At 36.7% G+C, this 26,844-nt stretch overlaps 1 protein-coding gene across 5 annotated transcripts in view; it reads right to left on the reverse strand.

Moving 5' to 3' along the window:
- The window catches only part of LOC121319813 (filamin-C), a 50,946-nt gene extending 28,920 nt beyond the window's left edge, over positions 1-22,026 (reverse strand). For 2 of the 5 annotated variants that reach the window (XM_041257656.1, XM_041257653.1), the window contains exons 1-4: positions 21,164-22,024; positions 5,569-5,817; positions 1,629-1,726; positions 97-247 (exon numbers count right to left, since the gene is read on the reverse strand). In XM_041257656.1, the coding sequence (XP_041113590.1) occupies positions 97-247; positions 1,629-1,726; positions 5,569-5,817; positions 21,164-21,536 (871 nt within the window). In that variant the 5' untranslated portion in view covers positions 21,537-22,024. Of the gene's footprint in view, positions 1-96; positions 248-1,628; positions 1,727-5,568; positions 5,818-21,163 lie in introns of all 5 variants that reach the window. The other 3 variants (XM_041257657.1, XM_041257655.1, XM_041257654.1) reach the window with 3 other exon arrangements.
- Between the last annotated feature and the right edge of the window lie 4,818 nt (positions 22,027-26,844).

The following is a 26,844-nucleotide window of genomic DNA, read 5'->3' on the forward strand; positions in this document are numbered from 1 at the left end:
GCCTGTGATTAGGTGAATGCAGTCCTGTTTCTCTGTCTTCTTTCTTACTCACTGTCAGTGCTGCTATACTGTGATATTGGGTGAGCCCTCTCATACCTGGTCCATAGGCCCTGGCTTTCTTTGGGTTCAGCTGTTTGGATCGGAGTGGCGCCCCAGGCTTCAGCTTGGCTTTGGGAAACTGTGACAAGTAAGTCATCACAGAGTGCTCATCTACATTGGGGTCGACAATCTCCTCAGGAGCGATCACCTACAGCACAACAAGATTTTCATTACAAAAGCATGTAACAGTTTTAGCTACTTTACTTTAGTTTTAGCTAAAAACAACTGGTGTCATCTTTTTTATTTGACCAAATTAACAAATTAGTTTTGTGCCCTAGAAATTCCACCACACAATTTAATTAAAATAAAATAAAAAACTATTTTGCTGCTATTCGGTGTTCCGCATACAAGAACCCACAAAAACACTGAAAGAAAACCTAATTAGGAAATCTGATTACAAGTATATACATATAGGTATGAATAAACTTTTAAAAAGAAAAAAAACCTTAGAGTATAGAGGAATTTTAATTTGGTCTGCTTCTATCAGCACTGAATTTCATAGATTTAAAAAAAAAATAATCTGAGAGAATTAGGTCTCAACTAACACATACTCTTTTGTCAGTGCATTGGCTAAGAGGTGAAACTTCCTCACCCTGCAACATTTTACAAACATAACTAAGATAAAACACTTCCTTTGCTGGTTTACCTTTTATCTGAATAAAATGATTCAGGTCTAAAGATAAAACAATATTCAAATAAAATAACAAAATGCATAGTCTTAACTCGTCTGGTGACAACTTACAAGTTGTAGGAACTCAGTTTTGGAGGTATCTGGTGTGACTTTTTAAATTATTTTTTTACTAAGAATTTCAACCAAAGTAACTCTATAACAACCTTCAGATAAAAATACTATTCGCTGTACTCCTGAGGTGTAACCCAATCTCTGGTAAATCTGTTAGCACAATGGCAGATGCTCATTCCTGTGTTTGATAGCGAATGCAATTCTGCTCATCTCCTTGAAGAGAACACTATTTAAAATACCTTCAGAATGAGCCTCAGCTCTCCCACCTAGTTGACACCCAAGAAAATTAAACCTCATTTAGACAAGACATTCCACAGACTACATGACTCAGTCCTACTGCAATATCTACAATGCGCTAACCCCCTCCACTGAGATTCATCTGCACCACCTCATACCAGCTGTACTCCCCTTCAACACCAAGCCTAGAGAAAATTCAGACCGCTTGCGGAAAGCAACTTCAACTGTGAAACAGTGACTACTATTGGTATCGAATTCACTTTTGATGTCACTAGGTTGAGAGCATTGTTTAAAAGTAAACTTGTTCCAGGTTAAACATTCCTGTATTGTAGATTAGTAATTTTATACATCTCAAATATTGATTCACTCGGAAAACTAACATTGTAAACAAGTGTAGGTTTGTTTATCTAGAAAAAAATATATATTCATTTGTGACCAGGGAAAATCTGGGAACCCAAACTTGTGGAGACTAAAGATAAGACGATTAATACATCAACACCATCTGGACCTCTGAAATGACAGTGTGGCTAAGATCACTTCCATACAGTACCTGAGGCACACCCAGCCAGTCATCGGCCTGCTGCATGGCTTCCCTGGCATTCTCCACAGGCTGGTTAGGGTCCCAGGACTCCCAGTCAGGGCACAGGCCTGTACAGAAGAGAACAAGTCATGTATTATTACTAACCTTCACTCAAAGGAATGACATATAGATTTGTGTATCAATATCATAGTGGAGATTTTATGACATTGTAGTAGTGTAATAGGTCAGTTTCTTTTATAGATATGTGATACACACTGCTTATTGCTCAAGAGCTGGCCCCCAACATCACTGCCATGTACACAAGAGCATAAAAGGTCATTCCTAAAAAGAATTTACACTGTGTGACCTATTTGCCCAGAAAGGAGGCTTTAACCAATGGCAACTTATGGGTACCTTAGATGGTATTACAGAGGGGCTTAATTAAGGGAACCATTCTTCAAGTTAAAAAACCACAGCCCAGTATTGCTTGCTGGCAGCAAAAATTGGAAGATGAAAACAGCTGACAAAATAAATCAGGGTTTCCACTTCTGAAACAGGGCTTTAAATGTTTTAATAGGTCTTCAGCTGAGCCCAAGATATTCTTTATGAGGCCCTCAGTTTTTCCCCTCAGTTTGGACAGCATGGTAATTCATTCTTGGAATCCCAGTGCAGGGCCACTCTGGTCCAAGCTGGCAAACCTTCCAAATCTTCTTTGGTTTAAGAAAAAAGTTTATTTTGAGGAACAGTCACACACATTCAAATAAAGAGATTACCACCGTAAGCACATAGAAGTTAAATGCAGTCAACATCGATTACAGCTACCGTGTAATTAAAATATTTCAAAATCTGTAGCGTCAGTCGTACTAAACTGCATTTGCAGTGATTCAACAAGGAGTAAGGAAACAGAGAGCAAGATTCAAGAATGGTGCCGTTAAGAAAACTATATATAGTATATATTAACCATCCAGATTTCTAGAAGTAAAAAGTATTTACAAGCTTTTTCAGTTTCAGGATTCTGGAACTAATATACATACATTTTTGTTTTTTATTTCTAAAACACTGCAATTAGGAATTGCATTGTTGCCACTTTGAAATGCTTGTGCAGTTCATCTGGTTAAGTTTAACAGAAATCATATTCCACTTCGACCATGGAGCTCAGTGCCATTGTATTTATTCAGACAATAGCCTGAGGCCATCTCTGAGGCCCAAGCATACAGTTGCGGAAGACTAATGTTCTCCTGAAGTATTAGTGGAAATTATTTTAATGACACCTAATAGTGCATTTATTCATTTTAAATTACACTCCATTACACAGAAGGTCAGTTACCGACAAAGCTACAAACACACACACACTCAAACTTGCACTTTTATATACCGCAGAAGCTGATTAAAGCATTACAGACCCCTCTTTGTCAAAATCCCCCCTCCCGGGGTCTCTGTTATAGGTCTTCATCCTCCATGAAATGCTTTAAATTCTGTTTCTTCCTCCCCTATTATTTTGAATGCCAGTTTCCATGAGCAACATGCTAAGGTTAGTTATGAAAGGTCATAGACTAACTAACTTTCCATGCCAGTCTATAAATAACATAAAATAAGACTTCAAATTTCCAATAATAGCTAATGATTTGGGTAATTCTTTCTCAAGACTACAAGGTTTACTTCCAGGGTGAGTAGAATACAGTATCTATAGCTTTCTTACCTTTGTCAGCTGTACTGATAACTGATGACGTATTTATCCCAGATCCTTGATTTGGACAGCAATAAGAAATACCAGCCACAGAAACCTCTTACTTGTTTTCATGTTGGGATATTTAAAGAAAATGTGGTACTGTTTTTAAAGTTGTTTTTGTTGTTTTTTTGGTTTCATTTTAAAGATGTAAACTAAAATGTCATTGCATGTGTTTGTTAGAAGAAAATCCATGGAAGAAGAACTTTCTCAAATCCGGGCCGATAATCCTAATTTGTCATTTTAGTCCCTTGACTTTCTTATAGTTCGAAAGGAATTTAATTGGACATTGACACATTTTCTGTGTCTTTTCAGTGTAATTTCCCAAATTTGTAAATCACAGAAACTATATTTTCGGGTGGAGGTGGGGACACAATTTAACTATGACAACTACTATGACAAAATGTACGCTACAATGCAGTGGATTACAATAGCTGGTAGTGAAGATTTAGAATATTTATATAAAAACGATTTGAGGCTAGAATTGGTGCTGACTGCAAGAAAATGTTCATGTAAAATACCATTTGAAACAGTTTGCAGTTGAGCTCCTCTGCCGGTGCTTTCTTTAAATGCTTTATTAATAATAGCTCTGATGTAGCAAGTAGCAAGAATTTGGACATTTTCAATAAAAAAAAGTTATCTGGTACTAGTGATTTTATAATGGCTGTATCGCCTGAAAATTGAATAATTCTCTAGCCTCACGCACTCTAGGCCACAGATATATTACATACTGGCATACATTATGCATAAACATGTTCTTTAGAATAATTAAAAACAAATGCCCTTTATAGTTATACATATTGTAAGCACTAGTTGGCTATACTGTCTGCCCTTGCGCTGTTCAGTGTTACCCACTTACAAGCACAATCGGATACAGCACTGTGTTTTATTGCTATTTTGGTGCAGAGCAGGTAAATCTTATTGAAACACATTAATCTCCTGCATACAAGAATGGGCCTCTTGTGCATTAACAGCTTTGCTCCCTCCAACTTCTTGCTCACACAATTCAACACTTCCTATGTTAAAAAATATCTTGTTGCAGTAACAAAGTGTTTTGTGATCAATCATGGGAAAAGCTGTAAGGCAGTGTTAAGATTCGAATGCAAGGGACAAAAGTTTAAAGGGCCTGTTGAATGTCACAGCATACAGTACCATATTTAAGGAGTGGTTATTAAGAAATGTATGGTATATACAAATTTGGTTACAAAAATAGAAAGAAATGCACAATATCCATGTTCTCCATAGAGTACATGTTGGGGTGGGGCAAACAATAGTCTTTCTAGGCACTTTTTGTTTTTTATTCCTCAGAACAAATAACATTTACTGGATTGGGTGCCAAGTCTAATTTAAAAAATGAAAATCAGTTTGGAGTCCCGTTGTTACAATCCTACAATAATAACTTAGTAAAGTACTGTGTGAAAAGCTCAGTTACCGAAATACAGATCAATACAAACACTGATTCCTATTTAAAACTTTACTCACTGGAGACTCTCCCTGCTAGGCCAAAAGGAATTCAGGCCAAATTTGGAAGGCAGGTACCTAAAATGAAATAAGACCTGGGCCTAATTATTACCTAGTCCTGAGAGACCTTTACTTGATCCAGACCAGCTGTCAACAACAGCCCAAGTCTAGCCCACTGTGTTTCATAAACTGAAACCATTATCACTAAATTTCAGTACTTGACTATAACCCAGTTTGACAAGAGCAGTTATAATTAGAACTGCATTGCAGGAGACTAGGGGGGAGCCACTTTTTGGTCAATAGGTATCATATGCCCACGGTCATCCATTACATTATAGCTTTACCAAAATGTCAAAAGATTTATTTTAAATAAAGAAAGTGGATGCCACCCCTCTTGATCTACCCCTTCTACTACGCACTGGACTTGCCTGACCTGGGCACCACGTTAATGGATCCTCAGCTAATGCACTACCCTTGCACTATTGCACAACTAACATGCCACTGTAGATATGTAGATTGTTGTAATCCTCACTTGTTGCATCCTAGTTCTTATTGTATTTTATCACTATTATTTGCACTTGCTGTAAACTATACTGTATTTAAATATCAATCTTGCATTGTAACCCTGTACTGTATGTATTTGGCTTCTGCCAAATAAATAAATAATAATGTATGTATTATTTATTATATAATTTACAGTTGATGTCCTGTTTTGTATATTGACCAGTCTGCTGTCAGGCCAAGGAGCTGTGTGTGCTGTACTGGGGGAAAGTTAAGCCTTACCTGGCGCACAGTTGTCCACCAAGGCACCCAAAGCTTTGCCGTCCTTCCAGTCTCTGTGGAAATTGGTGATGGGCATCTGCGGGATCTTGTTCTGGATCCATCCCAGCAGCCTTTGCTTGGGCGTCTGTTTTTTGGCGTCCTCCTCGTCCTCATCCTCCCACATGGGCATGGAGATGGAGTAGTGCAGGATGAGGGTCCAGATCAGGCCCAGGATCAGCTTCAGGTTCCCATCTACAATAGCTTTGCTGTCTGTCAGGAAGAAACACAACAAGAACTATGTTACAAGAACCCATAGCGATAACTTTAACTTTACCCAGACTATTAATCAACCCACAATTAAAACATATCTGGCTCAACAAATCAAGCCAAAAATATGGCTCTTGGTGTTTTTTGGTTTTTTTTTTTGCTGTGAAACATTACCTGTTTAAATGTATGTAAGGGTTTCCTATTCAGATGTTTTTGTTAACACTACAGTATGCCAGTGAAACATGAAAATAAATGTATATGTGTAACAAATGTATACAAAGTAAGCAGAAAAATGACCTTCAACAAGACTTATACAAGACACAAACCTATTCAACCACCTAACAGGCTATTACATCTAAAATATATTTTGTCTCTAAAACACTATCCACACAATTCAAGACATATCCAACACTGTGGTCTGTTCTTGCCTCTCTGGGGTAAAACACTGCAGGTCTGTTTTCAATAAACACTGTAGCTGCAGCCCCCACCTCTTCAATTCCCTTGTTATTCTATCTGAAACGGGCATTTTTGTATATAAATCTCCTTAACAACACATTATTCTATTCATGATAACCTCGATGATAAATACATTTTAGGCATGCGTTTACAACGGATACTGAAAGTATGCAATGCACATTTGTTTGAGACTATTTTAATTGTAAAACTAAATTACCACAGGCTGTAACAAACTTCAAGTGACATGGAATTTAATAGAACATGTATAAATATAACCCTTAATAGGGTTAGATCCACTATACAAGTAAATCTATTAAACTTATTGTTTCAGAACATATGATCCTAGGTTTTAACCCATTAATTGTTTTTTAAATCAATAAAACATTTGAGTTCTTTATTTATTTTTTTTAGGTTTTATGTTTAGTACATTGAAGCGCCAACACAGTATAAGGAGATTAAAGGATATACAGATAATTAGTTAAATAAATAGTTTTTTAAAACTGGGACTTTATATGTTTTATTAGAATAACTGGGATTGTGAGAATCTGCATCAATATCAAAATATTTAAATCAGTATTGGTATGTCTGTCAAGTTAAGTTTTCTGACACTTTCAAATCTCAATGTCCATTCTAATATTTTCCTCAGACCCATAGCATTTGTCAACAGCCAAGAATAAAGTACAGTGGTTTTTTATCCCCTTAAAGAGCTTAGCAAAATCCCCAAATTACCCATTTTCTCTAGCACAAGCGTTACATATTGTTTCCAAGGACAATGTGATCATTGTGCCCATGGTGGGTATTTTGTGTTTTTAGTTTTGAAGTGAATTCCTGTAAGAAGGGGCTTAGATACTGTAGTGAGAAGTCAAGGTCATCCTTTGAGGAAGTTTGTTGTTATGTTCAGTTGCCAGGGAAAACAGTTTAAAAAGACAGAAAGAGAGAAAGAGAGAGAAAGAGAAAGAATGTTGCATGCTACTTCCTAAAGCTGCAGAGGCCCGCAGACTCTTTGGACATTTTAAAACAATAGCTTGCACAAAATGGATCAATTCCCCTGAATCTTTTTTCCTCCCAAAGTGCTATTGAATAAGTAAATACAGTAAAATGCACTAAATACAATGGAAGGGGCTGACATTTCCACCAAATGGGATATGCTCAATGATGACATATGTCATATTAGCAAATGCTATTTCTAATGTTTAACTGGTTCAGTCTCATGTCAAGAAAACCCATATGCAAGCTAGAAGAGGCAAGCTGTTCTTTTCTTCAAATCTTCAAATGCTTACGGAAGAAAATGCTTGCCAACTGTATTACATCTGAGCAGTAGCATCTCCTTTTTTTCTGTAATGAAACTGAATGCAGTGAAAAACGCCTAAATTAAGTCAAACTAGCAGCTTTATGTTTGAATTCCCAATTTATTCCAATATATAAACCAGAAATGTAGAGGCCTGGTTGACTTGGATAACCAATTCCTAGAAATCAGTACTTCATAATAGAGGGAAATATAACCTTTTGGGGATTGCAGATAAACATTCTCATCACTCACTCACTAAAATAGAACAAGGGTTTTTACTGTAGGACCCAAGGTAAAATGCACCAAAATAAAATGTATGTCTGTGCTAATATTTTCATATACACATTACAATATTAAACATAAAAATTATGTACGACAGCCAGGCAAAGAAAAATATCATAAATTCAAGGCACAGTTCATGAATTACTGAAACAAAGTTTTTAATTAAATTCTTTAATATAGAGGCATTCAACTGTGAAAACACTTGAAATTGCATCAGTATCAGCCATCAACCAGAAAAAGAGTAATCTTGGGCATCCCTTTCTTACTAGAAGTCTAGCTTTATCATTGCTGTTCCTTATCTGAATTGACACTTTCCTGAGGCAACATAAACACACATAGGGTGTCTGGTGGCAGCCATTTCCTGACTTCTTTTCCTGCCTTCTTATCAAGCTCCAGTTCGTGCACTGGATGATTTCCACCCTTTGCACCCTCCTGTCTTGTTCCACTGGCTGTCTCCACTCAACAAAGCCCTCAAAGCATACATAGGTGACTATAATTCCATTACTGTATTGTTCCAAAAAATAAACTTTGTTTCCAACAATAAAACAGCTGGCTGGCCATGCTCCACAGAAACTATCTTTTTCCACAGGATTATTAAAAACACAATGAAGCAGGTCCAGCAAGAAAACAGATGCTCTGAAGCCATTGTCTTACTTGTTCTGATTATTTACCCATTAGATAAGAAATTTTAAATGCAAGAAAAAAAGAGTGTTTATCTATTCTCTCTAAATACACCCCTTAAATGAGTGTTAGGTGTTTAAGGTATCATTATTTAAAAATGGGTTAAAATAAGATCTCTTTTCTTGTTTGTTACAATTGCTTTAAATGTACATTATCTTCTAATGCTCAAAGTGCAGGAATGGTAGGGCTGATACAGTATTATCAATATACTCTGGTAAGAAACTGTGCAGTTTTCCTACATCTCTGGCTCACCTTAAAGCAATTTTTTTTTTTTTTTTAATGAGACCACCAGCATCTGGGCCATTATTGTCAATTATCAATTAAACTTTGTAATTCACTAAGTGCTGTACAGTCAGTATAACATGCAGAGTCCTTAAATATCCAGTTATTTGCTCTTCAGAACAGGATTAAGAGTGTTCTCGTTCAGGCAGGTTGTTTTTCTTGTTAAAACATATATAAACAATAAAGAAGGTTTCAGCATAAAAAATAACCCAAGAAGATCTTGAAACATATAGTGATTGGTTGGGCATCCTTAAGCTACAAAATTCTACATTTATTTAAAAGCGGAATATTTGACCATGACCAGAACAGGACATGGGATAGTCACAGTTGTAACTTCCAAATAAGGACACAAAAAATGAAGGCATTACACAGAATCCTGGAGAGACCACCAAATGCTCTGTTTGATGGAGACAACTCTGACCTTTATTGACCTCGGCTAGACAGCCCTTCCTCCTCTCCAGCTGACATGACAATTACATTCCACAGATGCAGTCCCCAAGCATCAAAGGTCGCTAAGGCAGCAGGACAAATGTTGAAACTATAACTGAAACCGCTTGATGCACCCGACAGGACCCAAAAAGGCTATAAATACGCCATACGGAGCCTGTTGTTAAAATCATATTAAATTTAAAATTGACTAATCATAAACCTTGATATTATGCACCTCTACTCATGTTATCACATCTGAAAAAAAAACACTGACTACATAAATTGACCATAAAATAAAACTAAATGACTATGTTACTAACACAGCTACATTTATTGGTATAAAATATCTCCATATCATGTATGCACAGGGTCATTATATTAGACCCCATGGTTCTAAACCAACGCATCTGAGAATTAAATTGCCATTTCTAATTGAGTACCACCAGACTGACACATGTACTTCATAAAATGTAGACTAATAGATCAAATTTATTAACTCAGGCTGTATTGTTTATAATAAAAACTCAAATTCTCCTGCAAAAACTATTTAATGTCTAAGTGTTCAAGTCCAATCATTTAAATCCCAGTTGTTGAAAAATACAGAAGATATCTTCTGCAAATCCTACAAGATCTATTTCTAAAAAATTGCTAGAACATGTTTAGTATCATTCAAAGTATGTAATATGCCAAGGCCCTGGGATTTGACAGTCTACCCATAGTAAAGCTCATTCAAGGTCATGAAACAGTGTTAAGTAAAGGGATGACTAGCGATTATTCACCCCACCAAAGGAACAATCAATAGTGTGAATTGTTGAACCATGTGTTGCCCAATTAATTATTTTTCAGAAGCAGCTGCAACCAATATATAATTGCCCTTCAAAGGTACAGCTTTTACAAGTTGCACACTCTCTTATTTAATCAGGTAAAGATGATTTTGTAGTCATCAAATGTGTTTTATATATCGATGAATTATTATTAATATGTCAATTTGTAAATGCATCTAATACATTTTATAATCCTGTCAGAACTTTGTAAACAGTAACAAGCTATCTAATTGGTTATTGCACAGGTTTTCTACAACGAAATGGTACAGAACATAAGATTCAAAGTGTGAGCTCAAGAAACAAACATGGAACAGAGATACAACAGTATTCAATATATTTTCTGCTTGAGAAGGCAATAATGATCTTGCCCAAGGGGCTTTCCAGAGCAATTATTTACAAAACTCTCCCAATTCCCAATGAATGCACCGGGTCCTGTTTAAATTAACATCTGGGGCTTGCAATGAATTCCATGTTATAGTATAAAGAATGAGTCTCAAGGCTTGTATCAGTTTTCTTTTTTGTTTGTTCGCTTTTTGGTATCTTTGAACCACGGTTACAACTTGGCAAGAGAGTAATGTTTACTGAAATGGTTAAATCTATTTTATTGATCACAACTATTATGATGTATACTCAGAAGTACAGAGTTTGACATATTAAAACGAGCAAAGGCTTCATTAACTGACTCCTGCCAGCAGTTAGCATTGGATCTGCAATGGCTTTCCAAATCGTTTCTAAACACATTGGGTCAATTGTAGCGTACCAAATTTAAGCCACTTGATGTGTCTAACTAGTGGATTAAGCAGGTTTAATCCACTTGATTGGACTAAAGTTAATACAGCTTCAAATCCTGATTGCAGTATCAGAAGTTAATCATCACAGGTGGATCACCTGCTGAATCAGACTAAACATGATCCTGACTGCAGCGTACCAAATCAGATTTGTGATGATCCTGTTCAAGTGGATTACCTTAGTACTATGTAGAATAATACAAATTTAGTATGCTTGCTTACAATGTTTTGCAGAAACAGCTGACTTTTCCACCTGAAATGACTAGTACATCTGAAAATAAGAGAATAGAGTGAGAATAAAGTCAGCCCTACATTTAAAATACACTTTTTAACCATGTATATGGTTTTCAGTTTAGCACAATACATTTTCAGCTAATATACTTTAACTATAAACAACTAGTGGTCCATTATCACACAATTAAACTTTTCTGTGCCTATGCAGCAGTGTCGGCAGTTTACATGCAAGTATGACCTGCCATTTTGTAATGCGCACAAAAAGACATGAAATTAGATGTATTTTTAGCCTACTAACTATATGAATGTAACTTTTATTTAACATTGTGTAATCAAACAAACTACAAAATTCACAAAAGTCTACCGGAAGCCATAATAATAGTACAGTATTTTTATGTTAGATTTTTAAATGTCAAATTTTTCAATTTTGGTCAGTTTTTCCTTCAGCATATGGAAAACTACAAAACGATCTAATTTTATATATTAGCGCAACATTATGCAAAACTTTTGGTCATAGTTGTAGGCTAGTCCCCATTATCTGTTGCTTGTTCTGATCAGTTAAACCACATACCGGGATCATCTTTGTGGTATGCTGCAATCGGGGTTAAGTTAGTACAGATATGCAGGATTTTCTAGTCTGCTTTTTGGTCCACTTGATGTGGACTGAATCACTGGTGCACTGCAATTGACCCATTAATGTTCAAGTTATAGTTAACGATTAGATGTGGTCTAGCATTGATAATACTAGTCACATGAGTAATTTGGAATGAGTTAACCAATGCCAAAGGAGGCCTTTTTTATCACATATCAGCTGTTGTTCCCATTGTCTTCCCAACTATAAATCTTGTATCAAAAACCTTGTTGTTTTTTTTTGTTTTTTTTCTGTCAGTAGAGAGAATGGAAAGTTCACTCTTTATCTCACTCAGCTGTTGTCCAGTTGTTTAAAGAACTGATAAAGAGCTGATCCCACCCTGGCTGAAAACAGACAACAGCAGCTGTCACTGGGTCTCTCTCTCTTCCTCACACGTTCTTGCTGTCTATGACTGCATTCGAAGATTTCCCACACTCACTCTCTTTTTATTGTGGGCTGACAAAGAGAAAGCTATTTATTTATTTTTTACAGGGTTTTAAATCACTGCTAAAGGTTGACTGGTCCTGCAGAAAATAAAACTGTTCAAACAGCTGAATGAAGGAAATGGAAAATGTTTTAGGTCAAAATTACTCAGTGTTACTTTATAAATGTGTAAGACAATCTCTGATGTTCTCATCTTTGTCCTAAACCACTAGCTCAACCCAAACCAATGTAATTGTCATTGCAAGCAAAAGTTGACTAGATAGAAGGAAACATCATTTGACATGTCTCATGTTGCCTGAAACGCATGTCACACGGTTTCAATCGAAACATAAACAAATTAAGTGTGTAAAAATGAAATATTTTTTTTTAAAGCCTTTTCTTCAAACATTTTCATAAACAGGAATCACAAGTGCCTCAAAATATCAAAATGGAAGGGCCTTTTTCAGGGGGTGGCCAAAGTTGGCCCTTCCAGCCATGGTCTTTGTTCGAACCCTATTCTAAATTGTTTAATTGAACCAATTAAACCTCATCCAGACCATTAAGAAGTTCATTATTTCATTTTACCTGTTAAACCTGGAGAGGAAGGGCCCTCCAGGTCCGTGATTCGATTACCCTGACTTAGAGTTATCACTGCAGGCACTAAACACAGCACCTCCTAGAGATTCACAAGTGACTGACATGATGCTATGCCAAACATTGAGAATAGGAAACAGCCATGTTCATGGATTTTAGGCCAACAACATGACTGTCAGCAGTCAGAACACTCTGAAACTAATTCACTCTGAGTCTATAAACACTGGAGACTAACTCATTATTATCTGCCCCCAGGCTTTTAAAAATAGATTTTATAGGGAGCTATTTATTCTGGGGGAGCTACTCGGTATTCAGAAACTCTATCCTAGCTTTGTGATAGTACCTTAAAGCAAAATATCCATTTGTCCTCCAACAAGGCAGAAGAATGTGACACCCACCAGCACCTGTGTGTCCACATTTTTAGGAGACATGAGTCAGCACTATTAAAGGAGGGTGTGTTGTTATAAGTAGAATTAATGACAATTAATGACATAGAATTAATGACATTAAGTTACAGTATATATATATATATATATATATATATATATATATATATATATATATATATATATATATATATATATATATATATACATACAGTTTAATATGATGTATATTTTGTAAATACTTTAGTCTATTCATAACAACAAAACAAAAACGTGAATGAAGGTTTTACCAATAGACAATCAGACTGTCGAATCTAACATTAACCATGTATGAGTTATAGATTACTGGTTGTTTACTGGTTAAAACTATGTGCTAATGATAATTTGGAGTAAAAAAGCTTTTGTCTTTGGTTGTATATTGCATTTCACTGAACTCAATATAACCTGGAAGGACTCAATATAACCTGGAAGACACAACCCATGACTGAGAGGCAGGGTCTACTTGTGTTATTGTTATAGCCTAGACTGTACATTAAAGAGTAATTTCCAATTTTAGAAGTTATTGGAAGAATGTTTGTCTTTCAGACATTGGTAGTCCAGTTGCCACTTTAACAACAATAACAATCACTTTACACAGCAAAGGGACATACTGTGTAGCACTGCTTTAGAATTATTGTGCAAATGATCTGCCTTTTGATAAGTAAACAGAAAAAATCTTTGACTCCCTCCCAACAATTCCAGAAACACATCTGCCTCAACAGATGTGCTAAATGTTTTAAAATAAAAATGGAAATTCCTCGCCACTCAACCAAGCAGCAATTAAGGATACAGTTTGTCATTAATGCTGGTGTCAGTCAAATACTTAAAATCTCTTTTAAGCCTCTCAACCTTGGGAAAAATGCTGAATATGTTATCCATATTTTTCTCAGCAATTAAGTAACACAGCAATGTCTTAAAGACAACGGAATGAGGCTATCCCCATCCATCAGACCAGGTTCTGGAGACGTCGGTATGCAGGTGACATCATTGACCAAAACAGCACACAACATCCAGCTGCACTCAGCACAGGCCCCAAAATGGTATTGCCTCCTTGCACTTTCCTGTAAACACTCATCTTTTTTAACAAAGGCATGGCTATAAACCAGAGCACTTACATGGATTTAGATGCAGGCCTGCTTTTCATACAAGATGAAAACGTCCAAGACTTTCTGTGGAGGTGGTGGGGGTAATTATTATACACGGCTTCCTGTGAAGATTTACACGCAATGTATGCAATAATGGGCCCAATTGAAAGAATACTGTTAAGGGTTTTTTTGATGGATTAAATAACATTTTATACCATGCAACTTTTCAAACTGTTAAACAAACCCAATATCAAATGAATAAGCTGGAACTACACATGGGTAAATAGAACATTTTATACTCATGCAACTTTTCAAACTGTTAAACAAACCCAATATCAAATGAATAAGCTTGAACTACACATGGGTAAATAGAACATTTTTTTTCAAGCCGTAGCAATTTTAAGTTAAATTAAACCCTAATTGTAATTTGCAATTTTTATCATAAAATATTCAAATGTAAACTCCATCAAATGGAATTATTTTAAAACCAAGTGTTTTTTTAAAACCATATGTGCATGAAGACTTCCAAACTTCCCTGTGCGTTGGGAAAGACCTGGACAGTGGAACGTTGTCATGGTGCTCAGTAACTCTTTGACTGAGCAGAGAACTGCCACTTCACTGTGAGACACGAAACTGAGAGTTAAAGGCCACTCATCCATTAAAATCATCATAACTATTAAAACTTCCTTTGACACCTTCTGCCATGGTCTATGTGTTTAAAAGGGAAAACACCTTTTCTAAATCTAAAGTAATCCCTTGACAATTAAGTTCAATGCAATGCAGACTGTGTCACTCCAGAGAAAGCTGAGGAAGGTTGCTTTGCTTCAACTTGTAGCTCAGGATAAAGCTGTCATGAATTTTACACGCATCCCTATATTTGAACCAAAAGCTCATTACACTGCTGCCACCGCTTGAGTGTTCCAGTTTAAATGGCGGGCTAAAACAATATCAAAAACCTTGTTTGTTTTTTTTTGTTTTTTTTTTTTATGTATGTATACTGCACGAATTATTGCTGACTGCCAAGTGCAAAACATAGGAGTCAGTTAGAATAATTAATTTGTCAAAATTAAATCAATACTTTGATAAATAGTAATTGCTTGAAAAAAAAAAAAGAATATATTACTGTGCAGCAATTGATTCAATTATTTGAAAAAAACTGTGCTGGCTACAACCAGGAAACACAAGGTATTTCTCAGAGGTGGGCATAGTTCTTCACAAATCATGAAACATTTCTAAATCTAACATGAAATGCTATATTACTGGATTGTGCCGAGTCAGCGCCCGGGGGTGTAGAGTTGGCGTTAAGGCAAAAGTGGGGGAGGGGCTTTGACTCAAGACAGGGTCGAAATAACAAGCAATATTACTGTAATATTTTTAACATTAGCTAGACAGATTATGTTTAGATTTAGGCATGTTTAAAATTCAAAAGTCACAGTACACAATTACATTGTAAATGTTGAAAGAACAGCTTCACAGTTTGGAGCGTCCCTAAATATTGCACTACTTACCACAGCTTTTATGTTGATCTGGATTGAAAATCTAATTAGAAAAGGGTGGGAAATTTAGCTTGCAAATGTGCCTGAATTAAATTTTGTATAATTTAAACCCCACTTGCACACAATTCACGTCCTAAATGCTAGGACGATAATATTTGGCCTCCAATGTGCATTTTTCTGTGTTTACTGCCTCCGTGACACATGGTAACAATTAGGGGTCATGTTGTAGAGAACTTGTGCAGAATGTTCAGCAATTTCCCTCAGAAACCACCGCAAAGAAATCTAACCCATTCAGCACAGAGAGAACACTGCCAGAAATCTGCTATTGAAACACTAATATTTAAATAATGATGAAGCATCAAGTCTCTCTGTGGAGCTCAAGGAATGAGCTCACATCAAATATTAGCAGACAATCTAGTAACACTCAGTAGAAGGGGAATAATGTAAAGCATGAAGACTGAATCCTTGAGTAAATCCATATACAGATATAGCCCTGGTTCACAGGAGACTTAAACCACATCTGAGGGCACAGAGTTACACTTTAATATACACTGTTACTGTGAATTCAGATAGTTACAGTGCAGCTGGGCAAACCTTTGGTTCCCTTATACTGCGTTACTAACATAGCTGAAGATGGCAGGTCTCAACTTTGACCCAAAGGAACTTGAAATAAACCCTATTCACACCACCTTAATCATGGGAAAGCAGTGAAAATGTGATTGTCATCCATTTCATCTACAATGTTGGTTGTACGTTATTTGGGTAGAGCGATATACAGTAAGTTAAATGATACAGTATCTTTGTTTTTCACTGATGTTTAGCTGAACACCATGAATAAAGTTTTAGAATGTCACTTCTGCAATGTCTACTGCTATGTTCTGTAGTCTATGTTCAAGGCAGTTGGTCAGTCTAACTGGTACTTTGAATGAGAAAGGATTTTATTATCACAGGCCAAGAACTTATCAGGAGTACATAGTCCCTCTGGGAGTCTTGTCTCTATTTTCCTTATCTTGCCTTTCATTAAATGAATGACAAAAAACAGAAAGTCTCCTTGTGATTAACAGACAGTTCTTGTGATTAATGTGCAAAGATAATCTCAGAGAAAACGATGAAGCAAAAATTTTTAAAATAATGTTCCCCTTATCGTGACTTTCACTTGCATTTTCTTGTTGGCGTAAAAATAATTTAACTGACTTTATCAGGGGTTTCATGTCGACAGCAATAATTGCTCCGCACCAGATGGCCTAAAAGCCAGTGTTTTTTAGAAACACATGCCCCTCAAGCCCAACTGGCATCTCACTCTGTTGAGTCGTGAGCTATTTTAAGCACCTGTTACTGGAAAGAGACCAGAGTCCAGCTGTCTCCATATCAATCACTCATGCTTGAGCTAAAAGGAAGCAGCCTCAGACATTCAATATCCAACAGTAATTCACATGTTCCATATAGACCAATTGCTATTCCTTTTCCAATCTGAGCAGCCAGGCATAGCATGGTAGGTGTGGTATCTTGGATACTGAGTCTACCTACCTCTGAACATACATAATTTGCTTTCATAGTGTTTCTCGGTCACAAGCCAGTGCATTCCCCCCACACCCCAAACTATGAATTTAAGAGCACCCTCCTTTCCAAGCTCCAATGAAAAGTAAGGGTCCCGACTCTTGAATTGGAGTTTATTATGTTTTTTTGCACTTAAAATGGGACAGGCAAGTGATTGTGAAAACAAGCACAGACCATAACAAAAACTATAAGTTGTCCTCATTGTTTTCATAAAAGCTCCAGTTTAAATGCTTGCATTGTACGTTTTTTTTAGATGCTAAAAACACAAGAAATTGGTGGAATATGACATGAGGAGAGGTTGTCACTTCCCAAAAGTTATAGAGTGGGTCAAGACAGGTGTAGAATTGCTCAGCTCTAATCACTTAGTCATGTTTCCATTTATCTTACTCAACTGAAGTTTCCGACATTTCAAAGCAGGATTTTTCAAGGGACCAACAGCCATGAGATCTTATGAAATCGGACACTGCAGCCAAGGAGAAAAGAACTTTGTGAGGCATCCTTCTGGAAAGCTCTTACATATCTGCAGAGTCATCCTGTGCCACACCCTTGTTCCTGCATATGTGCTAACCCACTCTTTCAGTCACTCAAACTCACATGGAGAGGAGAGAACACCAGGCTGCAATGCTGAGCTCAGCTGCTAAAATAGGCAGCTGGGAGCCGTTGGCATGAATGTGATCTAGAAAGGTTAGAGACCCAAGACCTTGGAGTGTGTATGTGTATTTGTGCGTGTGCGTGTGCGTGTGCGTGTGCGTGCTCGTCTACCTATCTAAGTGGGGACTTAGGTGTGGTTACACATCCACCAAGTTGGGACTCGGCAGCCAAGTCCACACTTGGTAAAGCCTTTAAATCAACTTAAAATGACAGCAGTGTGTGAGCATCATTGTGTATTATGCAAGTATGTCGCTCAGTACTATCTAAGTGGGGACTATAATGTGGGCGTATGTATATAAAGGATTATGAACCTGGTGAAGTTTAGAAAATTGAAAGCAGTTAGCAGCCTAATTACTACAACTATTTTATACCAGTACCCTACAATGCACTGGCATAGTGTACTTATATTGGACAGACACAAGCAGGCGTGTGTGAGCTTCATTTCACACTATCCAAGTGGGGTGTCCAAACTATCTCAGTATTAATAATTATTAATCTACTTACCAATTAAGTGTATTTGTGTGTGTTTGTGTGTGTCTCCAGCTTTTCTGTCTTTCACCCTTGTTACATTTCTCTTATTAGAGGAGGCCTGCAGAATTTCAAACGATTTGCCACATTCAAATAATTATTGAATATTACAAATTGTTATTAAACCTATCCCTGACTCTGACATTCCAAAATGATCACAGCCCTCATTGTAAAACTTTCCACTGACTGCCCTTGTTCCCAGTGAGAAGAAGAAAAAAAAGGCTACTGGTACAGGAACAAAATATGTTAAAACTTAAATTGCCACAAAAACCATGTCTAAAGATGTACTGCACTGACGTTTGAGAAAAAAACATCAGTGAAAACACAATGCATCCGTTGCATAGGGTCACATTTAGAAGGTAGTATGCCTTTGTGATTAGCAGGGAACAAGTTAGTGACAAGAAAAAACAAAATGGTTCATCCAAAGTGTCTATTAAATTCATGCAATAGCAACATTTTAAAGAATGCAGTTGGATAATAGTAGTATATCGCTGTATGTGATTACCATACCAGTATAAACTTAATGGAGAATACCAGTAACATTTGTATGAAGAAAGGGTTCAATGTACAGTACTACTTTGACTAGTACAGTAAAGTCAGGAAGAGTGGAACACAATAATTACTGAGAACATACATACCTACTTTAGATACTTATATTATACCTGCATGTCACACATGTGTTATTACTTGCAGTCTATATAACTGTATTGTTTTAAATGTATTGTCTAATTTCCCAAATGGAATTTAGGAGTACTATGAGAGGAAAAGGAGAGGCCGATCTATTGTGAGAATGCAAATAAAATCTTTGCAAACAAGCCTGCTGCATGTAATGTTTTTAGTACTGCAGAAGGGCAATCTTGCAGCATTTTTATAATTTAATACAATTATTGTCTTCGCAATGGAGTAGTTTTTGGATTGGAAACAAATTATACCATTTTTCGATTTGTAAGTCTGAAAACATAACCCCCAAAGCATAAACCACTGTGCGAAGTTAACATCATTCTTTTTTTACAAATAGAAAACAAATTGCTGGTGTTAAAAAGCTTCACATAAATAACTCGGGGACTTAATTTAATAGTGCATTGCTGCTTGATTTTCGTTTTATAAAAAATTATGCAAACTTAGTACGGTAGTAAAAAAAAATCAAACCTGTCTAAGGGTTAATGGTTTCTCAGAATAAACTCAAATCAAGGCACAAGCAATGTTTTTAACCCTTATGTGTACCCTGACATATCCTTGATTGCTCACATCAAAACCTTAATAATTACTTGCATCTTCACTCAAGTCTTTCTAGCTCTGGCTGGTATTCATGCTGGAAATCAAAGAGCATATTAAAGTGCATTGCCCAGTATGGAACAACACTGGACTATTCCTAACAGCCACTATGAAGAAATATGTCTCCATGCCGGTAGACAATTACAGCAAGTGAAGTGTTTTCTAAAAATGCCCAAAGCCTGGATTTCATTAGCTGCCCCTCATTTAAAGGAGACCCACTCAAACTCAAACTGAGAACTCCCACCAAAGTTCACTAACTGCATCCTCATTGTCATGTAGTTTACTGGTTTCTATCACACACATTTCAAAATGACACTTCCTCTTGGAAAACAATGCAGCCAGCCACATGGGTCTGTAGCAGAGTTTGAAAGAACTGAAATGGTTTGAAACAAGAAGGATGCAGCAAAGCTTTCTTAGATCTGGACAAAATGTTAAGCTTTGATCCGGACCATTCATTGGCCTTGTGTTCACAAGTGTGATAAAGTCTAGAAAACAAACGGAATCACACTACAAAAACAAAATCAACAGCTATTGTGTACCAGTTGTATTCAAACCTTAAATGTAGCAAAAAATCCCTAAATCTAGCAGTGTTTTTATGTACAGTATAATGTTTTGTACACATCATTATTGTGGGTTAAACAAGCCTGTAGAGACAATATTCTATCTGCCTACTCGAATAGCAGAATTAATTACATTAGAGTTATATGCTAAATTTAAACATTTTGATACTGCATTGCTACAGCCATCATGTTTCGAAACGTGTATAAACCTGGCCAGCATCACCCCACCTGGGTAACAAACTAAACAAATCGCTCGTTGATAAACAAAACAAAATGTGCATTTGTCCTGATGGTAATGTCACAGAAGTTAATGACTGAACTCTTTCAAAATAGATTACTCTAATTGCATTATATCCACACCACTGCCACCCCCTGTCTGATATATAACGTAGGCCATTATAACTTGTGTGTACTCTGTATTCCAAATAATATAGTGATTTCACTGTATTTAAACCAGTATTCAGTTTATACACAATCTTTGAAATATTCATGTAAATACACATTACTGCTAACCGTTCTATTCAATGACTTTTAAAGCAAATACTATTGTGTGATAGTCAGACACAGTACATTAAAAGACTACTTAAATAATAATAATAATAATAATAAAAATATTACTGTTTATTTATTTATTTATTTAGTACTGGGTGTGTTTGTGCGCTACATTACACGACCACCACAGCTAAGCCTTTTTGAATTTGCAAACAGAACTTTGCTGTCTCAAGTACGCCCTCTATCCACCCAACTTTTCCCCGCTATGTGAAATAATGAACAAAAATGTCGACTTCCTAGCGTCCAGACAGTACACCCAAAACAATAAAGAACAACACTTCGGAAGGAAATAAGCACACATATCTTACCTATAGATACCAGTTTGATATGTTCTCTATCCAGAAACTCCAGTGCCACCGAAACGTTTTCGAATTTCATCTGTCTAAAGTTAGGTCTGGGGTGGTATTTTCTGTACATTTTCTTCTGACTCAGGACCTCCAACAAACCGATCAGCTTCAGCCCATCGCTCAGATCTTTATGCAGATCGTTGATCTTTTTATTGACGCATTTCAGGTGCTCGTTGCACCATCGGGTGAAGGTGTTCTGTTGGATTTTCTTCCACGGGGCATCTTCAGCCAGGTCCTTCTCTGTGGCAGGCATCTCTTCCTGGTCTTCCCCGTTATTGGTGTCTTGGTAGTACGGAGGCTGCTGCTGGTCGTAGTATGTGTTATTGCTCATCATGGTTTCGGTCTCTTTGCCCCTTTTTATACCGCAATCAACGAGGCCACTGTGAAATCCACTGCACGTAGGGGAGAAACAATAAAATAGTTTTGCAGGGCAGTGCCAGGCGCGCGCGCACTGTGAAAACTTTTTTAAAACTTAAAAAAAAAAAAAAAAAAAAAACACAGCTTCTTGCTAAAATGATCGTGCTTGTCAAACCAAGCAAACCTGACAGCAAAATTATAAATTAAGGAATCCAAGTTTCGTTTTGAAAACAGCGAGTCCTCTTTTTAATTGACAAACTTGTGAGAAATATGTTATCTGGTTCTTAATAGACAGCTCAGAGCAGAGCAGGAAATTTAAAAAAGAGACGGCAGATCGTGAAGCAGAAAAATAAAGACAGGTCGGTACAGCTGAGTTAGAAGAGACTTGTTCACTTGTCACTAAATGAAGAGAAGGGCAAGCCGGGGGGTTTAAAAAGATTTGAGAACCCCTTACGACGTCAGAGCGAAGGATTCTCTGGAATGCCTCTGCCATGACCATATACAACTAAATGATGGGTATTTTTCTAATCCTACTGAGATAATGCTATGGATCTGGATTGGGTGCTAAGGATAGCAGAGCCAGTGATTGGCTCGACCACAATGTGTTGTAACAGTTGTGACAACTTGCTTTATTTTTAGACACTCCTAATCGGTTGGGGTGGGGGGGTTTCAGTTGTTGCCATTAACACAGAAGGCAAGGGTTACAATTGCACTCAAGTTAAGTAAAACTTAAACTAGCATCACAAAAATGAGTTTGTTTCGTTGGATTCTGTTGTTGTTTGACTTTGATACGCTGTGATTTCATTTTAAATATTTGCATTATAAGGTCGGATTAACATAGTATCCCGTGTAGTAAAGAACATAAATTAAGCCAGTGGATGTCCAGTTGAAATGATATCATCTGCTATTCTAGACCCAAGAAAGGATAACACAGAAGAGAGTTTCAATAATCCATGATTCCAGCTCTCCCCCTCAGAACAGAGCATTTTTAGTTATGAGGTCATAGCATTTGGACTCGGGTAGCTCCATTTATTAACTATGACATTAGAGCAATTGCTTAGCTCCAAAGCTATGTAACACCCTACACTGAAAAATATTTTTTAATAAGCAAAATACAGCTCTGGTAAACAATGTTTCCGATGAATACTGTACTTCATGACTCAGCAATTTTTGAAGGGAAAGGTCCCAAGCGTTTGTGGGAAGGTGTGTATTTTGTAAAGCACTTTTTAATAGCTTTTTGACCCTTTTTAGTTTTCATTATTATTTGTCAGAAACAACTTGCGTTATTTATTTCTAACCTTGTAATATTGTCATGATGCTTTTCAAAATGGTTTAAATTGAACTAGCGCTGTAGTACTTTTCACAATAGTTACAATTTAGTATATGTATTACAACTATCCTTACATACCATAAATCTGCTTTAATAAAGCACTCCAGAGGAGACAGGGTGTGGAAAGCTGCTGATGTGAATTATGTTATTATTCAGATTACAAGTTCAGATGATTAACTATAAATGGGGAAGCTATATTGTCTTAACAGAAAGACAGGCGGAGGGGGTTCTAAAATGGAAAGTTTATGAATCTGATTGAAAGGTTATTTTATAGGTAATTCAACACCCAAGTCTTAAAAGTTTTTAATATGCTAGAAGTCTTTTTATGTATTGTGTTTGAGTAACAAAAACTACGTTAACTGCTTGTCCAATTAAGAATTCAACAGATATTCAGAATATATATATATATATATATATATATATATATATATATATATATATATATATATATATATATATACAGTGACTTGCAAAAGTATTCAGACCCTTGACCAGTTCTCTCGTATTACCGAATTACAAATGGTACATTGAAATTTCGTTCTGTTTGATATTTTATTTTAAAACACTGAAACTCAGACTCAATTATTGTAAGGTGACATTGATTTTATGTTGGGAAATATTTTTAAGAAAAATAAAAAACTGAAATATCTTACTTGCATAAGTATTCAACCCCCGTGCTGTGGAAGCTCCCAGTTTGCACCGATGAAAGAAATTGCCCTAACGAGGACACAGTTACCTTACCATTGGCCTCCACCTGTGAACCATTAAAGTTGCTGTCATATTTTCTGGTTAAAAACCCCACTGTTGAAGGATCTTTGGTAAGGCTGTGAATCTGAAGGAAAATGAAGACCAAAGAGCATTCTACAGAAGTTAGAGATGAAGTAATACAAAAGCATAGATTAGTGAAAGGGTACAAAATAATATCCAAGTGTTTGGATATCCCAGTGAACACAGTTGGATCAATAATCAGGAAGTGGAAGCTGCATCACACCACCCAGGCACTACCAAGAAATGGCCATCCCTCAAAACTCAGCGCTCAAACAAGGAGACTTGTGAGAGAAACCACAGAGAGGCCAACAATCACTTTGAAGGAGCTACAGAGTTCAATGGCTAGGAGTGGAGTAATGGTGCACCAGTCAACCATATCAAAAGCTCTGCACTGGGCAACTTTTTACAATTGAAGGAAGATTGGATGGAGCAAAATACAGGAAAATACTGCAAGTGAATCTGCTTCAGTCCGCTAAAAAACTGAAGCTTGGGGGGAAATTTACCTTTCAGCAGGACAATTATCCCAAGCACAAGGCCAAAGCAACATTGGAGTGGCTCAAGAACAAAAACGTGAATGTCCTACATTGGCCCAGTCAAAGTCCTGAATGGGCCAAAATCACTCCGACACTGTGTGCAAAGCTGGTACATACTTACCCCAAAAGACTTAAAGCTGTTATTGCAGCGAAAGGTGGCTCTACCAAATATTAATGTGTGGGGGTTGAATACTTTTGCAAGCAAGATATTTCAGTTTTTTATTTTTTTTAAAAATATTTCCCAACATAAAACCAATGTCACCTTACAATAATTGATTTTGAGTTTAAGTGTTTTAAAATAAAATATCGAACAGAACGAAATTTCAGTGTACCATTTGTAATTCAGTAATATGATAGAATTGGTCAGAGGTCTGAATACTTTTGCAAGGCACTGTATATATATATATATATATATATATATATATATATATATATATAGATATATATAGACACACACTGAGATTGAAAAGCAATCCTGATATAGCTTATTGACATTTCTTGGGGCCGTAGCCGATGTACTAATACATTGTGGTTAATGCTTTTGGTATTCTGTGGTTGGTAGTCATGAAGGTAATGTACTTTCTATTTTAAAAGCATCTCTTAACTGTCTATTTCAGAATGTTCTTTTCATTAATGTTACACAGCATTACCCCTGGGTGACTTTGCAGTGTATAAATAGTGTAATACTCTCATTACCTCTACTCTTGGCAGTTGACTGTTAATACTAAATTCACTAAACTGAATGACAACTTGGTATTTGCAGCTATAGTTTTCTTCTTTGTATTTTAGTTTTGTATTCAAGATATAGTACATGCAGTGATAAACCATGAAGACACTGAAATCTGTTCAATTGATTTAAACAGTGGCCGATCTAAATACAACCCCTGGGCTCTCTTGAGAGGGTCACATGTTTAAGATTTGAACAGCAGTAGTTCTTGATAAAGTATCAAACAGATACACACAGCTTTTGCTTTTTGTTTCTTGTTTATAAATGTTGTAATTTCTGAAATATGCTTGATGATTGGAGGCACATGGAACTGAAGCACATGGAACTGAAGTGTTTATTCACTGAGCAGGAACAGTCAGACAGCTGCAAGCCTGCCCCACTCCACACACACAACAAACAATGTGACTCAACACAGGGGCGGGGGGGGGGGGGATAATAGTGCTTTTTGGTATTGTGAAAAACTCTACCATTGAGTATTGTATTTTATAATTATTTATGCTGTCGTGATATACAGTAAACTCTGGCATATAGAAGCAGGTTTAAGATAAAATGAAAGTTAGGTACTCATTTGCCAATCAAACTGGCAATTACAAAAAAGGAATGTTTTATTCATTCATTATATATATATATATATATATATATATATATATATATATATATATATATATATATATATATATATATATATATATATATATATATATGAGTGTACAAAACATTAGGAACACCTGCTGTTTTCATGAAATAGACTGACATGGACTGAGGTGAATCCAGGTGAAACAACAGTTTCCCGTGTGTATCAAGGATGGTCCACCACCCAAAGGAAATCCAGCCAACGGCAGGCCAGTGGTCGAAAACGGCTCATTGATGAAAGAGGCCAAAGGAGGCTGATACTAATTGTCAGAGCAACAGACGGGCTACAGTTAGTCAACTTACAGTCGAGTACAACATTGGTGCCGAAAGACCCATAAAAGAATGCACAACTCGTCATACCTTGACACGAATGGGGTATGGCAGCCAACGACCTAACAGAGTTCCACTTCTTTCAGCAAAAAACAAGAAACTACAGTTGCAGTGGGCTAAGGAATGAAAACACTGGACACTGGAGAATTGGAAAAACATTTCCTGGTCTGATGAATCCCGGTTCCCGCTGTTTAACGCTGATGAGAGGACTAGGGTATGGAGAAAACCACATGGGTACATGCATCCATCATGTTGCGTGTCAACACTGCAGGCTGGTGGTGGTGGTGTGATCGTGTGGGGTGTGTTTTCATGGCACACATTGTGCCCGTTGATAAAAGTGGAGCAACGTTTGAATGCCACAGGATATCTGAACATCATTGCCAATCAGGTGGCAGCAGAGTATTCATCTGCTAATGGATTTTTTCAGCAGGATAGTGCACCATGCCACAAGGCTAGGATTATCAAGGAATGATTCATGACAGTGAATTCAGCTTACTGCAGTGGCCTGCCCAATCACCAGATCTCAATTCAATTGAGCATCTGTGGGATGAGATGGAACGAGCTATTCGGAGTAGAGATCCACTACCAGCCAACTTGACACAACTGTGGGAAGCATTGGAGTCAACATGGGCCAGCATCCCTGTGGAATGCTTTCGACACCTTATAGAGTCCATGCCCCGACGAATTGAGGCTGTTCTGAGGGCAAAAGGGGGTGCAACTCAATATTATGAAGGGGTTCCTTATGTTCTGTACACTCAGTTTGTGTCTGTGTGTGTGTGTGTGTGTGTGTGTGTGTGTGTGTGTGTATATATATATATATATATATATATATATATATATATATATACACACACACAGTGCCTACAGAAAGTCTACACCCCCTTTCAAATTTTTCACCTTTTGCTGCCTTATAGCCTGGAATTAAAATGCATTAAAATATCCATTTTTTCATTTATCTACACAT

Source organism: Polyodon spathula, chromosome 8 (assembly GCF_017654505.1).
Source record: "Polyodon spathula isolate WHYD16114869_AA chromosome 8, ASM1765450v1, whole genome shotgun sequence".
In the NCBI taxonomy this organism is placed as follows: Eukaryota; Metazoa; Chordata; class Actinopteri; order Acipenseriformes; family Polyodontidae; genus Polyodon; species Polyodon spathula.